Source organism: Protopterus annectens, chromosome 7.part1, assembly GCF_019279795.1.
Source record: "Protopterus annectens isolate FY-2018-M chromosome 7.part1, PAN1.0, whole genome shotgun sequence".
Classification (NCBI taxonomy): Eukaryota; Metazoa; Chordata; order Ceratodontiformes; family Protopteridae; genus Protopterus; species Protopterus annectens.
Genome location: NC_056740.1, coordinates 367,274,407 through 367,289,928, shown reverse-complemented (window position 1 = coordinate 367,289,928; position 15,522 = coordinate 367,274,407). Strand labels below are relative to the sequence as shown.

General features: G+C 45.9%; 1 protein-coding gene across 1 annotated transcript in view; it reads left to right on the top strand.

Moving 5' to 3' along the window:
- Positions 1–15,522, top strand: part of ACOX2 (acyl-CoA oxidase 2) — a 1,215,466-nt gene that overhangs the window by 407,359 nt on the left and 792,585 nt on the right. Inside the window, exon 7 of the mRNA XM_044078809.1 lies at positions 10,975–11,147. Within this exon, the coding sequence (XP_043934744.1) occupies positions 10,975–11,147 (173 nt within the window). The remainder of the gene's footprint in view (positions 1–10,974; positions 11,148–15,522) is intronic.

Genomic DNA, 15,522 nt, shown 5'->3' with positions numbered 1-15,522 from the left:
CTAATAACTTTTTTCCTTTACAGACCATCCTGTGAAAATGTCCCACCAATTATGGGGTGTATCTGCTTTGTTTTTTCCGCTAATTTAATTAACTTATTTTTTACAATTACAAAATTTAATTCATTTCTTAGGATTGTTTTATTAACCTTTTGCAATCGTTGAATTAACTGTTTACTTTCACTTATGACTTTATGCCTTCTTTTTCTTTCAGCTGTTCCCATTAGGGGTTGCCACAGCGGATCATCTGTTTCCATTTCTTCCTGTCCTCTGCATCTTGCTCTGTCACACCAACCACCTGCATGTCCTCTCTCACCACATCCTTGAATTTTATCTTATGCCTTCCTCTTTTCATCTTACCTGGCAGCTTCATCCTTAGCATCCTTTTCATAATATACCCAACATCCCTCCTCAGCACATGTCCAAAGCAACGCAATCTCGCCTCTCTAACTTTGCCTCCCAACCATCCAACCTGGGCTAACCCTCTAATATACTTATTCCTATAACTTTATATAGTGGTTCTAATGAAAGCCGTACATTAATTATTGACAATGTTTGTGGACTCCATTGAAAAGACACCGCCACTTTGTTTTCTAGAATGAACATATACGTTTTATTATGCCATGTCAGATATGTTATATTACCTGCAAAAGGACTTTGTTTAATAAATGGTAAACTTTGATTTGAAGTAGGAGATTCATTTGTCAGCAACCTGTGGGTATGGATCCGATATCGGATCCGAACCGGCATGGTTTATCCAGCTATGGATCCGAGCTCCTAGCGCCTCCCCTCACCCATAATGCCCTGCTCTCCCTACATGACCTCAGATCTAGTTTGCCGCATTCATGGTGACAGCTTGATCTTTGAGCTCCTTCAGCCAAGTGAAAATTTTGTATTTTACTAAGGGTTTTTTGGTTAATAAATAGTACCTTTGTGTGAAAGTTTTAGGTTTCCCACCCATTTAAACTATTTTTGGTTAAATTGCTTATTTTTTTTGTAATTCCCTCCCCTCGCTGGTAGCGTAGTTTGTGTGTGTGGTTTCTTTGGGGCCTTTAGTGTGACTGGATTGTTAACCTGTTAACTTGATAGTTTTCTTTTTGTTTAAAAAAAAAAAAAAATGTCTGAGGCCCCTAAGGCGATATTTTCGAAGTGCTCCGAGTGTGGCCATAAGCTGTCCCCTGCGGATGGCCACACTCGGTGCGTTCGATGCCTTGGGGTTGAACACCTCACTTCTGGATGTTCAATCTGTGCAGGGTTCAACCCCAGGGCATTGAAGGAGCAGAGGTCGAAGCTGGTCTTGGCGGGACTTTTACCCCCGGACTCGGCTTCGGCCTCCGCCCCGTTGGTAGTTACCGCTACTGCGGTACCTGCCCTACCTGCTCTTGCTCCTCCTCCCGGGACTCAAACTCCCTCTACGGGTTCGGAGGACCGGGAAGCTAGGAAGAAGGACCGGAGAGAGAAGCACCACAAGCGGCGGGCCGAGACCTCCGTCTCGGCCCCGCCGGCTAAGCGGGCTTCTCCTCCGGCCTCTCTAGCTGCTGGTTCTCCTCCTCCTCGGCTCCGGTCCCCTACCTTTTCACCGGGACCTGAGGAGGAGGAGACCTGACCTCCTTCGAGGCTATCGAGGTGGTACTCAAGGCCTACCTCGGTAGCCTCTTCGAGGTCGACCTATAGTCTTTCTGACGCCGATCTGGACCGGATGATGCGAAGGTTCATCCAGGCCCAGATGCAGATGGGAGTGCTCCTGCCTCCCCCCCCCTGGGGGGGAGCTCGACACCCTTTTTCAAACCCATAGCTCCTTCTCCGACCCGCTACCTGGATTCGGAGCGCTCGGAGCCAGGCAGCTTTGGAGCCGGGGGTGGGTCGGCTCCGATAGTACTGGCTACTTCGGATCCGACCCTGCCCTCGAGTGTGTCGGATCCGACCTCTCGGAGCCTGGGCCCGAGCTTCGGATTCGAGGGACTCAGTGTGCCTTTGGCGCCGTCTGTGTCGGAGCGCACTGGTCCCTCGAATACGAGGGGCGGCTCGGCGCCGGCTCCGATCCACTCCTCGGATCCGAGGGGGAGCCGACTGTCGGATCCTTTGGTCGAGGCCGGCTCCCCTTCGGCTTTTGATGTAGTGGAGAGGGCTCTGTTGATGGCTTCCAGACCCCCGGCACTTGCTTCGGCTCCGTCCCGCACTCCATCTGCTCTGGGTCAGGCTTCCATCACCCGGCCACTGGGACAGCCTGTTTCAATGCCCCAAGCAGTTCCTGTGGAACTAGACACTGCTTGCGAGGGCTCCTCGGACAGCAACCCCGAGGAGGCACCTCACAAGCACACGTGTAAAAGGAGGCACATAGACTCCCCTGAGTCTTTAACTGAAGACACAGACTTGGAGGAAGGGGAAGGCTCCCCAAGATCACCCCCCAAGGATGTCTCCTTTAGAGACATCATGGAAATGCTTCGTAAAAGAGGTGGGTGGTCTGCCCCAAAGTCTTCTTCGGACGAGTCCGTGTTCTTGGAGGCATTCGAAGTGGGCCCGTCTACCTCTTGGGTGTCCCCTCCTGCCGACCCCCTGGTGGACCTTATTACCACCAGGGCGTGGAAGGAACCGGACACTGTGGAGCCAATCCCCAAAAGGCCAGACAGGATTCTCAGCCCCCCTGCTGACCATGCCCACTGGAGTAAGGGTCCTCCGGTAGATGCCATGTTGACGGCAGCAGCCACCAAGAGGGAACTCGCCCAGGAGAGTCCCTCAGTCCATCCTACAAGCAAGGAGTCTCGGATGATGGACCTCTTGGGGAAGCGAATGTTTAGTTCAGCGACCTTCTCAGTGAGGGCGCTCAACTATCTGGCACATGTTGTTAGAATGCAGCGCGATCTTATCAAAGAATACGCTGCATCCCCCCCAGAGTCCATGTCGGAGGAGGACAAACTTTTGCACTCCACCCGTATGGCCACTCTTCGGTCCGTGACAAATACCTCTATGCGGTTGCTTTCCCATGCTACTGAGGGAGCCGCTAGAGCTGCAGGAGTAGGCCTAGTCATGAGACGCCAGGCCTGGCTCCGCTATTGCGATTTCACAGAGCCCTTCAAGGCATCTTTCGTGAACGCCGCCTTTGATGGTTCTGCCCTTTTCGGCAAGACGGTTCGCGACACCTTAGTCCAGAGCGAGAAGGACGGGAAGATGCTGTCTGCCGTCGGAGTCCGCTTCTCTGTGCCCCAGAGGTCCTACTCTAGGAACCAAAAGGGCCAGAAGAAGATGTGGTTCCAGAAGTCGCAGCAATCCCAACCCGCTCTGGACAACCAGTCCTTCCATGGCAGAGGAGGACAGGGTGGACGCCACCCCAGGGGCAGAGGGGCTCCCAGGAATTTCGGGTCCAGAGAACTTTTCTCTGAGAGGCCCGCGCAGCAACCCTGAGGGGTTGCCCGACTGCTCCACTCTGGAGGCAGTCAGGGGATGTTTTTCGGAGCACCTAGTGGCATGGGAGTCCATAACATCAGACCGCTGGGTCCTCCGTATTATATCCAGAGGATACAAAATCCCCTTCCTTCACATCCCGAAACCAAAATCCCTCCCCGATGTTCCACCCGATCAGAGGGAGGCCGCTTCAGCAGAAATTGGCTATCTGCTGAGGAAAAGAGCCATCCAGCCCATCCCCCTAGACCAGATCGGATCAGGGTTCTACTCCAGGTTCTTTTTAGTGCTAAAAAAGACGGGGGACCTAAGACCCATTTTAGATCTGTCCCTATTAAACCTGGCAGTTCCCAAGGAGAAGTTCCGGATGGTCACTTTACAGTCTATCCTCCCCCTTCTGGGAGAAAATCACTGGATGTGCTCTATAGACCTCAAGGATGCGTACTACCCCATACTAATGGACAGACGGTCCAGGAGGTTTCTTCGCTTCTGGCTGGGAGCCAGTTACTACCAGTTCAGGGTCCTTCCCTTTGGTCTCACCACAGCCCCCAGGGTGTTCACCAAAGTATCAGCAGTGGTTGCGGCCCAACTGAGGCTTCAGGGGGTGCAGGTCTTTCCGTACCTGGACGACTGGCTTCTCACCGCCCCAACAAGGCATCTACTATCCTTGGCAAGAGACTCCTTTCTTCAGCTAGCTCCCTGGCTAGGTATCACGATAACGAAAGTCCAACCTGGCCCCTACTCAGCTGATAGATTTCATAGGTGCCAGGTTAGACACAAGGAAGTTAAGAGCCTTCCTCACACCTGACAGAATTCGGAATCTATGACTCCAGGTGCGGGCCATCCTCCGCTCCAGCTCAGTTCCGGCGGAATTGGTCCTGAGGGCACTAGGGTCCATGGCGGCAGTGATTTCTCTTCTCCCGCTCGCCCGCTTGAACATGCAAGTACTTCAGTGGACGCTTCAAGTACAATGGTCTTATCTTTCTCTTCCTCTGCATCACCCCATTGCAATCAGCAAGGCTTGCAAGCGGTCTCTTTTGTGGTGGCTCCATTCAGAGGATCTCCAAGGAGGCCGCCCCTTTTGTGCATCTCCCCCCCTTGCCACAGTGACCACGGACGCATCTCGCCTTGGGTGGGGGGGGGGCATTTTGCGGGACGGACGGTCCAAGGCACGTGGAACGACTCGGAGACCTCCCTGCATATCAATGTTCTGGAGATGAGGGCCGTGCTCTTGGCGTTGCAAGCACTTCAAGCCTTTCTTCCCCTGGGAACAATTGCGATTCAGTCAGACAACATGTCGGTGGTCTGGTACATCAACAAACAGGGGGGAACCAGGTCTTACCCTTTATGTCGGGAAGCCATGAGAGTGTGGGAATGGGCGATCTCCACCAACCGCTTTCTCATCGCAACGCATATTCCGGGTTGGTCCAACATCCTTGCGGACAAGCTCAGTCGCACCATTCTCTCCCCGTATGAGTGGTCTCTCAATGCTCAAGTAGCGAAACGTATCTTCGCACGGTGGGGAACTCCTTGTTGCGATCTCTTTGCTTCTCCCTTAAACACCAAGTGCGACAGTTTTTTCGCTCTAATCCCTCCACCAGGGGATTCCCCGAGAGACGCTCTGGTGCATGCTTGGCCTCCCGGTCTTCTTTACGCATACCCCCCTCTGCCTCTGATGCTCCAGGTTCTTCAGAAAGCCTCTCGGTTGGGATGCAGAATGATCCTCATAGCCCCATTCTGGCCTCGGCAGATCTGGTTCCCTTACCTAAGGTCTCACTCAGTGAATCCACCTTGGATTCTAGATCCCCTTCCGGATCTGATAGCACACCCATTGAACCTACCATCCCCGAACCTGGACAACCTGAAGCTGACTGCTTGGCTGCTCCAGTTCCACTCCTAATCAGGACTCCAGGTATTTCGTCTCCCGTTAAGGCCATTCTGGTAGCGGCGCATAAACCCTCTACCAGAAAAACTTACCGCAGTAAATGGAAACGATTCTCCATTTGGGCGGAGCGGCAAGGTCTAGATCCCTTCACGGTACCTCTTCCCGTGGTTCTAGACTTCCTTACCACTCTTTTTAATGATGGCGCCAGTAGTTCCACGGTCAAAGTTCAGCTAGCGGCCATTTCTCACTATCATGTTGGTCATGACTCTGGGCCTCTTATGTCTGCCAAGTTATGTAAAATCTTTCTAAAAGGCACCTTTCTGCTTAGACCCCCTGTCAAGCAGGCGGTTCCACCATGGGATCTTTCCTTGGTTCTTCAGGCCTTGACCGCTCCCCCCTTCGAGCCTGTGGCCACAGTAGATCTAAAATTCTTATCTCTTAAGACTGCATTTTTAGTAGCCATTACTTCAGCCAAAAGAGTTTCGGAACTCCAAGCCCTTTCCATGAAGCCGCCTTACTTGATCTTCCATCCGGACCGTGTGTACCTCAGGATCAATCCCTCGTTTCTTCCTAAGGTAGCTTCAGAAGCAAACATTAATCAATCCATCAACCTCCCCGTTTTCTTTCCTAATTATCAGAACAAAGGCGAGTACAAGCTGCATTCTTTGGATGTTCACAGGCAGCTTCATTTTTATCTTAATAGGACAGCTGGTCACAGGCAGTCAGACCAGTTGTTCATTTCCTTTGCCAAATTTAATCTGGTTAAACCAATTTCCAAAGTCTCCTTGTCACGATGGATTTCCCAGTGTATTCTTTTAGCTTACCAAGCTTCTGGGAGGCCCGCACTGGACGGAGTCCATGCTCATTCAACCCGGTCTGTTTCTACCTCAGCAGCCTTTAAGGCTAGGATTCCTCTGGATGACACTTGTTCAGCGGCCACTTGGGCTTCATCTCATACCTTCATTTCTCATTACAAGCTGGATATCACATCCAGAAGGAGAGCATCATCTGGCTCCGCGGTGCTCCGTAATATCCTTCCATGACGGCCACCCAAGATTCAGGTAGCTGGGGACTCTGTCCCACAGGTTGCTGACAAATGAATCTCCTACTTCAGATTTAGAAGTTATGTACTTACCATAACGTTCCATCTGAGTAGGTGTATTCATTTGTCTGCAACCATCCCGCCCTCCTATCCGCCTGGCCTTGTCAGTTTCCTGCATAGAATGTGTTACCCTTTATTAGGGTATTTGATACAGGGCAAACTCGATCTGAGGTCATGTAGGGAGAGCAGGGCATTATGGGTGAGGGGAGGAGCTAGGAGCTCGGATCCATAGCTGGATAAACCATGCCGGTTCGGATCCGATATCGGATTCATACCCACAGGTTGCAGACAAATGAATACACCTACTCAGATGGAACGTTATGGTAAGTACATAACTTCTAAATTTGTTACAATACGTGCAGCCAGCTCTGGAACTCCTGGAATTAAATGTGTTCTAGGAGTTGTGTACTGATTTATTTTCTTAAATCAATGACAAGACGGTAATTACCATCTTTCTTCTTAACTGGTCAGATAGGTGAATTTGTGGGACTGTTGGCTTTTTGTATGATTTTTTTCCTTTTCCAATCTACAATACACTTTTCCATGTGTTCTTCTACCTCCCTAGGAATGGGATACTGTTTTTGAAAAAGGGTATGTAATCTTGAACACTACCTACCCCCACTGGCTTTTCTAGTTTTCCACAGTCGCAGGGTCCCTTGGACCACAGATTTGGAAATTGTTGTTTGAACTGTTGCCACACATCTTCACTGTTAGGTTTTTCAGGTAGGGAGATTGCACAGCAAACTTTACTTACCCCTCCCTCCCCTGTTGCCCTTTTCCAATCCACAAAATACTATTAAGTAAGTCAATTACTATGCCCAAAGTTCCTAAAGTATCCATACCAATAATGATAGTTGAACAGGATGGATGCATTAAAAATGTACCTTTCCATGCCTGTCCATCTTAGTGAAATTTTATGTTTACATCTTGGCTGCCTACTGCATAGCACCCTGTACCATTAAATTCGGAAATGCAAACCTTTTTTGTAGGATTTACAGGTTACTGTCTGTTTGTGACGGATAGTGCTGCTCCTGTGTCGAATAAGACATTTTGCCATAGTGACCACTCCACCCAGATATTAATCGATGGTCGTCCGTCTCAACCCTTTTTTAAAGGTACTCAGGAAAGATACCAGGGTAGGGGGGGCACACCCCTATTGTAAGAAAATGCACTCATCCTCATTTTTGTTATCAGCTGCAATGTGGCACACTGCATGCTTTTGTCTGTCATCTTCCTCTCTATTTGAGTGATCTACATATTTATATTTTTCAATTTCTTTACGTAACTGCTGCCTAGCTATTTCTTTGCTTGTTCTTCCAAGTATTTTGGATTTACAGGCGAAGCTGCCTGAAAATCTATGGGGCATATGTCCCATTTTCCTGTGCACTGATGACCCTTATAGCTGTCTTTCTTTACCAAGATCATAAGGTCTCTGCACACTGCCTTGTTTTTTTTACTTATCTTGTGAATGCTTTGGTTCTGTTTTGGAAACACACCCTGTCCTTTCTTTCTTTTACACCAAGCCTTGTAATGATCACACTCTTGCTTAACATGCCCTATCTTTTTACAGAAAAACATGTTGGTACCTTTTGTTCATTACCTGCATTTCATCCCTCTGCTGGGGATACAGAAGCAGGAGCTGGAGCTGCTGATGCAGCTCTTTCTGCTGGTGGTTCATCACACTACAGTTGCCTTCTATGGCTTTTTACTTCAATAACTACTTCAAATGACTCACCCCCTTCTCCTACTGCAAAGATATGGTGTGAGTATAATGCCCCCTCATTGGCCATAGTCCGTCCCCTCATTAATTTTTTAACCATGTCAGTGAAGGTATCTGAATTTTCTTCATAAATGCATTTAATATCCCCTGGGACCCATTTACTTGATATAAGAAGCAATGTATTAACTGTTTCTGTACTTCTGTTTTTTGTATGTCCCTGTCTGACCTTTGATATATGGGCTGAAAGACAAACCAAAAGTGGTCGCTCTGTTCCATTGGTGATTTTGAAATTATCTAACAACTTAGCTGTGAAAAGCTGCACTTGTGTATATGCCATTAGAACAACTGTCATATGTCCTACTTTACTGCTTAATGGATAAGCATCTTGCTTTAACTAAATGAAAGTTTTAAAACATTTGGGAATAAAAATCCAGAAACATCTGAGTAATGCATCTGTCCACACATCAGATCCCGCATTGTATGCTACCCACTCTTCAAATGCAAGCATGTTATAAAATATGCCTTTCTTTTCATTCCACTGCAGTAAACTTTATAACAATCTGGACTGTATATACAGATCAGCTGTAGTAGTTCCCTGTTGTATGATTTGAACTGGCTTGCCCTTTTCCAGTTCCTGCTTAAGCTGAGCTATTAAAGTTGTGTTTTGTATATTAGTCAATTCAACTAATACATCCTTATTAAGGTCTACAATTTTGTTCTGTAATTCTTGACGGGCTTTATGACACTTTTCAGGAGACTCAGCTTTTGATTGCAAAGTCCCTATGCACTTTTGACACAGCTTTTGCATGGCATCTTTATATTCCCTGAACTCACCCTGTCTGTCCCTCAGGAATTTATTAAAATCTTCTGTCATTTTATCATGAGCCTCATTCCTGTCCTTTTCTGTTTTTTCTTGCTTAGCAGCTAAATTCCACTGTTCTACATACTTTGTAATAAGATCTACAGGAAATTCTGCCAGCAAGTGACTTGACAGTTGTTCTAACTCTGAAATTAACATAGTGACACGGCATAACTGTTTGGTGTCAGGATACAGTGTGCTATCAGAAGATGTTTCTTTGCAAGTTAATTTGCTAACAGTGGTCTGCACGATATTTTTATGGCATTGTACACAGAAAGCAATTTCATATGATTCACGCAATAAACATTTATTGTCAAACAAAACATTTTCCTGCTGAAGTACCAATCAAATGTTACTACTCATTTACTCAATGCATGTACATCTACTTGTCTTAATAAGGTTTTACATTTGCTAATATGCTGGTCATACCAAAGTCTTAATTGTTGCCATATTTTATCTGGTCTATCCAACCCATCTAGAGTAAAGTTCTGTTTACATTTTTTACTAGCCTGATTTACGCCATTCATGCTGTTATGTAACCACAAAAATTTGCTTACCAAAGTCCACAGAAACTTCATCTGGCCACTTCTGAGCACCGTAGATGGTCAAGAAATGTTTGTAGTTACTTGAAAAGCTGGTGAAATGAAGTTGGCAGTGGCAAATTCAAACTTGAACTGTCAACAACCTGGAGAATTTATGGTACTGCTTACTTCCTACCCTGTAGTCGTTCTCTGGATCCAGACCTCTGGGTAACTGTACTACTGCAAACTGTGGAAATTGAAGTGCTCCTATTCAGGAATCAGTTACGTACATAAATATTAGCCAAAGAAAACACAAAAAAACTAGCACAGGAAGGAATTTTTTCAGCTGAAAGCTTTGGCTGAACATTTTCTAGCACTGTTTTCCTCCTTTGTGTGTGTAAATAAATGTTAGTTACCGCGCTTTTACTGAAGTGACCTTATATAAGGCACAGGCTCTACTCCCCCTGTGTTCAAATACAGGCAAGGCTCGCCATTGAAAATTTATTTAAAATGAATGATTGAATGTCAGTATTGTCTTACTAGCCTGAAGCTGCCAACTGCACCTCTTTCTGCCTGGTAAAAATAAATGCAAAGCAGCTTTTGTGTGCTGGAACCAAAGTCTGATTAGCTGCTGATTTAATGCCTTGTAAAAAACAAAGTCAGGTTAGTGCACATAAACTTTGCAGACTATTAACCTTTTCAGCAATATATTATTATCTTTCATGCACAGAGTACTAAAATAACTTGTCTGTATAACAGACAACACGTACAGCTTTGTACAGTTCACAGCTTTAATGCCTTCAAGTTGCTTCTCATACAACATGAAAGATTGTTCTCCATTAACCAAATCTAACAAGAAATCAGATCAGTTCTCACATATATACATTCTTGTGAAAGCAGTCTTTTGGGAACTCTCAAAGTCATTACTGTGGTATTTTCTGATGTCATACTGTCTGTTTATTAAACTTTTAGGGAGTCTTTCCTGTTTGAGAATCCTTAACTGTTTCCCTTAAAGCTTGTTCCAAACACTGAACATTCAGCTTATCCTTATCAGCATTTTTCTCAAGCTGTATCAGAACCTGAACATTCATGTTACATTTACAAATGAATGCCATAGCTGAGAACAGTTTAACCCTTTAATATATGTATGCCAGCAAACAGAAATGTATGCATCTGACTAAATTAGTCTACATATATTCTAGCAACAGAAGTGTATATGCATCTAACTAGCAAACAGGTGTACATGTTTTTATAAATCTTTAAATATATATCTAACAGTGATATTAGGAAACTATTCATTGAGCAGGGACCTGTTAATTGCTAAAATTCTCAGAGATGACTGCTTCCATTAACTTTCACCAGACTACTTGGTTTAGAATGTTAACTAACAATTCTTGCACATTTCTCTGTCTTAATCTGATGTGCAGTGCTTGTTGTAACTTGACTGGATTATGAAAAATGTATTAATAAATCTTTACTGTATTTTTCCAGGTTTCTGATGATGGAATGTATAGAAAAAGAGGTAGTGAAAGAATGAACTATTTCACCATGGTTATGGTACGAGTTAATGTAGTTGCTACTGAAGTGATACCTAGCCTTTTAAAGGCCTGTACTATTGCAATTCGATACTCTGTAATAAGACGCCAGTCAGAATTAAAGCCAGGGTAAGTATGCTTAAGGACCTATTTTACTATAAGTGCCAATTTTGTTCTTCTGCATTTAGTGAAATTTGTGTTAATATTTATCTTTGTAATTTTGGTCCATTCGACTATCTTACCATGTATTGTTGCTCTCCAGTAACCTTTAGGTTCATAGGTTCATAGGTTCATACAAGGCTATCTGCCCTAGGGCATTTACAAGCCTAGCCCAGAGTTTTGTGGCTTTCGCCACCCCTTTAGTTTTGAGGATACTATGCCCATTATTTTGCTGTGCCTCTGTCAAGCAGTGACACTGAAGTTATCCCTGGGGTATACCTGCGATCTCCCATCCATTGGTCAAGATTTCTCTTGAACAGAGCCAGCGAGGTTCTCTGCCTTACATGTACCAGGATTTTGTTCCACAGCATAGGGAGTCTCTGGGTGATGAATCTGTCCCTCCAGCATGTCCTATTAATAGCCGTGTTAAGGTTTAAGTCTCTTGCCCTTGTAGTTCTGATGGATTTAGATTTTTTGAGGTGAAGCATGTTCATTAATTCCGGGTTGGACATGGTCTTGTATGTCAGGCACAGTTCACCTCTGAGCAGACGGTAAGTGACTGAATAGAGCTGGAGTTCCTTCAGTCGGGCAGCATAAGACATATTTTTGAGACCCTTTATCCTCTTGGTGAGGAACTTTTGGGGCCTTTCCAGTTGCTGCAGGTGTCGGGTCAGATACATTCCGAATGGGGCATTGTACTCAATCATTGGTCTGATGAGTGATGAATACAGGGGAATGATGACCTCCCTTGATCTAGATGTGAATCCCTTCATGATCAGGTGGGCAATGTAGAAGGTCTTCTTAACTACTTTGGCAACGTGAGTGTCAAACGAAAGGTTACTGTCAACCTGTGTCCCCAGATCCCTGATAACCTCTTCTGTGCTTAGTGGATTGCCACCTATATGGTAACTAGGGGTAACCTTGTTTTTCCCGAAGGGTATGACTATGCATTTTTTGGCGTTTAACTTTAGGCCATGGCTCTGGCACCAGTTTTCCATTTCTATGAGACCCTTCTGAAGGATATCTGTGTCAGATGGGTTTTCAACTATGGTGCCCAGTTTGCAGTCATCTGCAAACTTTGTCAGCCATAATCCTCCTGTGTTTGCTTGTACTTCTGAAAAGTAGATGCCGAACAAGAGTGGGCCCAGGACTGAGCCCTGTGGGACACCACTTGTGACTGGCTTGGAGTCTGACATGGCGCTAGCAACTCTGACCCTGTGGGTTCTGTCACTTAGCCAGTTTGCAACCCATCTTGTGACGTATGGGTTTACATTTAAGCTGGTGAGTTTTTCAATGATACCCGAGTGGGGTATTGTGTCGAAAGCCTTTGCCAGGTCAAGGTAGGCTGTGTGGACTGCCTTGCCCTCGTCAATGGCCTTGGTGACTGTTTCGAAAAAGTCAACCAAGTTTAACAGGCATGATCTGCCCTTGACAAAGCCAAACTGGGTTGGATCCAGTGTCTGCAAGTCCCCTATGTCTTTATTTATGAGTTCCATTATGATCCTCTCCATAGCTTTGCAGACCAGGCTTGTCAAGCTGATGGGACGGTAGTTTCCGGGGTCGGTGGAGGCACCTCCTTTGTGAAGTGGGACCACCGTTGCCATACGCCACTCCTTGGGTAAGTATCCTGAGGTGAGGCTAAGATTAAACAGCTGCCCTAACTGCAGGTTTAATTCCTTATTGAGTTCGTGGAGCACACAACCGGAGACACCATCTGGTCCCATTGATGCTGTGTTTTTCGCCTTGGAGAGAGCAGTTCTCACCTGAGCATTTGAGATGTTTGGGGGGCTACAATCCTCTGGTATAGATATCTCTCCTTTTGGGGGGGGAGGGGGGGAGAAATCTGCACTGAACCTGTCAGCCAGTATGTTGGCAATGTCTGTAGGTTCAGTGATTTTTACATCATTTTGAACTAGTTCTGAGCATATCTGGGAGTTTCCTCCCAGGTTTCTAACATAGCTAAAAAAGGCCTTATGATTGTTTTTTGAGTCCTTAGCGATTTTTCTCTCAAAATTTGCCTTGGATGATTTTATGAGAGATCTTAGTTTTTTACTTATAATGATCAAGGGTGTCTTCTCTTTTACGGATTTTGCTCTGTCTTGTAGTAGCTTCTTCCTTTTGTTGTAGAGCTTGTTTATGGCTGGGGTCCACCAGACTGGACGCTTGCCTTTGGTACAAAGAATCTTTGTTTTGTTTGGGATTGCCTGATCCATGCAGTCCTGGAGGTGCTGGTAGAAGGCATTTGTAAGTGATTCAGCGGTTTGAGTAATGGTTTCTGTTGGCTCGGGGGCCTTGAAAGAGACCACACCAGTCTTTAGAAGTGTGAAGTCGGCTTTTGAGAAGTTCTTCACTGTGGTCTTTTTTTATCTGGGGTGGGGGCGGGATGTGGACTTCCAGTGAGATTAGTTTATGATCTGATTTCACCAATGAGGGGTATACTTCTGGTGTTGAACATTGTGACCCCATGTTCGTGATGATGAGATCTAGTATGTTTTCTCCTCTTGTGGGGATGGTGACTAGTTGTTCCATGGCATTTGAGTTTATGAACTCTAGGAACCTTTGGGCTAGAGTGTTGGGGCTTGAGTAGTGATCCCAGTCTATATTTGGATAGTTGAAATCACCCAGTATGATGGTGTTTGGAGATACATTTATCCCCTCCAGTGTTTTCAGGAAAGCTGTGTGAGGTTCCTGAGTTTGAGAGGGTGGCCTGTAACATGCTACAAATTGCAGAGCAGTCTTGCCTACGGTTAATTGTACCTGGATGGTCTCTGATGCATCGTGCGTTGCCACCAGCCTTGAGGTGAGGGTGTCCTTGATGAATATGGACACCCCCCCTCCTTTCTTGGTGTTGTCCGGGTTTTGGGGCCGGAACGCATGATATGAGGTAAAACCTGATAGTGCCGGGTGCTCTCAGGAGCCTTGAACCAGGTTTCAGTCACAGCACAGACATCGATGTTCTCCATACTGAGAAGGGCTTCGAGTGCGTGCATCTTGAGGTTGAGACTTCTGGCATTGAGCAGCATTACCCTTAGTTTTTTTCCTTTTTTGTGTTCTAGGGTAGTAGGTTCACAATTTGAGACTTGCCTAAAAAAAGCACTAAGGGGGTTGCAAGAGCCTTTGCCAAAATCCGGAAGCCCAGGGGTGACAGGTGCAAGCCGTCCCTTGCGAAGCAGCGTGGCTTGTCCAGCTTGTCATCCCAAGCAGACAGACATTGGATCCCCTTTGAATGACACCATAGTTTAAGCCAATTATTAAAGCTGATCATCTTGTCTCTGTATTGTGGCATCATTCTTGGTGAAGGTAGGATACTGCTCAAGGTCAGGGTCATACCTGCCTGGGCTACATAATCAGAGAGCTCCTCTATGTCACTTTTCATGTAGTCCAGTGAGGTACGTCTCAGGTCGTTCACACCAGCATGGACAATAACTGAGTCATACTTGTACCTGCAGTTGAGTGACCTGAGTGCTTGCATTATGTGGCGGATTCTAGCGCCCGATATGCAGCTTACTGTGACCTTCTCCTTACTCAATCTGCTGAGCGGGACATCAGTGTGTCTGACTATGGAGTCACCTATAACGAGTGTGTCAGGCATTGTGTTTGGCCTTAAGGGCTGTGACTGTTTGGCACACTGACTCTGTGGTCTATGTGTTGCATGTGCTGTGCCCTGTGGTGGCAGTTGTTTGGGTGTCTCCTTTGGTGGCCTCTGCTGTTTTGGTAGATTTTTGATCAGAGCCTCCGAGTATGTCTTTGTGTGTTTATGTGTATAATTTGAAGTTGTGATAGTGCTATGTGAGACTGGGTTTGTGGTGTGTGTGGTTACCTTCTCCTCCTGTCTGGTCTTGCCAGTCCTATGTTGAGAGAGCTAAGCCTCCAGTTTGGCTATATAGTTGCATCTCTCGCATGTATTTGTGTTTTGTGGGAGAAGGAGAGGGTTGTCTGTGTACATGAGGCAATTGTAACATTGCCTCAATATTCCCAGATTCACCAGCTGAGCAGGAGAGGACACTAGCAACTGATCCCTTGACATGCTAGAAGGAATAGACAAAAACTTTATGTAAATGAGTTTGAGAAAGACTTTGGGGGATGTGGTGATCGAAAAAGGGTTTTTGCGCTGGTGGGGTACTATGTATAATAAAAAGTGCTATATCAGAGTAAAAAGTACTTTAGGAGCAAGTGCTAGGCTTTACAGATAGAGAATAGTCTACTTGGGAATCAAGTAGAGATGATCTTTTTAGATAGAGAATAGGCTGGTTAGATTAGCAGTACAGTTCAAGAAGAGCTGTTCTAAGGGAAAAAATGAAGAGTGGACTTTAGGTAGCCTGAATAGTTTAACCTTGATTAACCG